The sequence below is a fragment of the Rhagoletis zephyria genome, unplaced genomic scaffold, assembly GCF_001687245.7.
Source record: "Rhagoletis zephyria isolate East Lansing unplaced genomic scaffold, Rhagoletis_zephyria_1.1 Rzeph_scaffold_82645, whole genome shotgun sequence".
Taxonomy (NCBI): Eukaryota; Metazoa; Arthropoda; class Insecta; order Diptera; family Tephritidae; genus Rhagoletis; species Rhagoletis zephyria.
Genome location: NW_016239693.1, coordinates 1 through 1,068, shown reverse-complemented (window position 1 = coordinate 1,068; position 1,068 = coordinate 1). Strand labels below are relative to the sequence as shown.

At 33.2% G+C, this 1,068-nt stretch overlaps 1 protein-coding gene across 1 annotated transcript; it reads left to right on the top strand.

The window, feature by feature from the left end:
- Positions 1-27: 27 nt before the first annotated feature.
- On the top strand, positions 28-790 carry LOC108357695 (uncharacterized). Its single transcript, XM_017608768.1, has 2 exons — positions 28-167; positions 228-790. The coding sequence occupies exons 1-2, from the start codon at positions 133-135 to the stop codon at positions 649-651; spliced, it is 459 nt and encodes a 152-aa protein (XP_017464257.1). The 5' UTR covers positions 28-132; the 3' UTR covers positions 652-790.
- The last annotated feature ends 278 nt before the right edge of the window (positions 791-1,068 follow it).

Here is a 1,068-nt window from a genome sequence, read left to right as displayed (position 1 = left end):
CATAAAGGACTTCACCACAGTTTTTTTACTGGATATACTGAGATTACAAGAATAAACAAAGTTGAGGGATGGTTATTTACATATTCGTTTTGAGTGCCTTTTAATTAAATTCCTATAGTGAAAGTAGCAAATATGCTTGGAAAATATAGTGTTGTCGTTCAACCTTTGTATGTAATAAGTGCTATAAAAGTAAAACCATATATTTACTATATGTATGCATTTTTTAGATCACGGTTATTGGCGCAGAGAAAAACTTATTTTCTTAAAGTACAACAAAGAAACGCGTCAGGAAATCCGAAATCTTCGCCTAATGAAAACTCGAATGAGCCCATAAAGTTTTTTGGAAGTCAAGCCGCCAACTGGCGAGCTCGTGACACAAGGAGCGGCGGTTCCGAAGACACGTTATGGTTTCAACCTTACGTCATTTCTGGAAGTTTAGCCATATTTCTGTTATATTTTTGCATTTTACGAGAAGAAAATGATATTGACAGGCGGTTGGAAGGTAATCTTTTTGACCAAGTAGCTGGTCTAGAAGAAGTACAACTTACTGTAAACTACAAATATAACAAGGAAAATGGTCTTGACACATCTGAAATCGAGAAACGTTTATCCGAATTAGGAATCGACATAAAGCAGTTACATAACCAGTGATGTATCTCATTTATTTGGTAGATGTGAACGAATAAATACATATTTATTCATTTACGTATGTACATACATACTATATGCAAATTATATTGAGGAAATCCTTAATAGGAATTCTTACAACTACATACAGCACCCCTTAAAACAGGTTGTTTTATTTACAATGAAAAGCAATTCGTTTTATTCACCACAAACGAATTCGAAGCTTTTATAATCCAATTGACCAAGTCTAAACTTTAATTGTGCGCTTCTTATTCAAAATATTCGTATTTTAAATACACCACACGGTGTGGTCCACACCTTTTATTGATTCCTTAGCTGTTAATTCACAAAAAAATTCTGTACCATGTTTTCTTAGAAATGCCATTTGAGCACATTTTTCTGAAAGCATCTGCTTATACACTATTTTATCTTTGAACATTT

Bases quoted from the DNA above. Each gene is read 5' to 3' on its own strand.
- LOC108357695 (XM_017608768.1), top strand. From the start codon at position 133: ATGCTTGGAAAATATAGTGTTGTCGTTCAACCTTT. The intron at 168-227 runs GTATGTAATAAG...TGCATTTTTTAG, and splicing joins AGTGTTGTCGTTCAACCTTT to ATCACGGTTATTGGCGCAGA.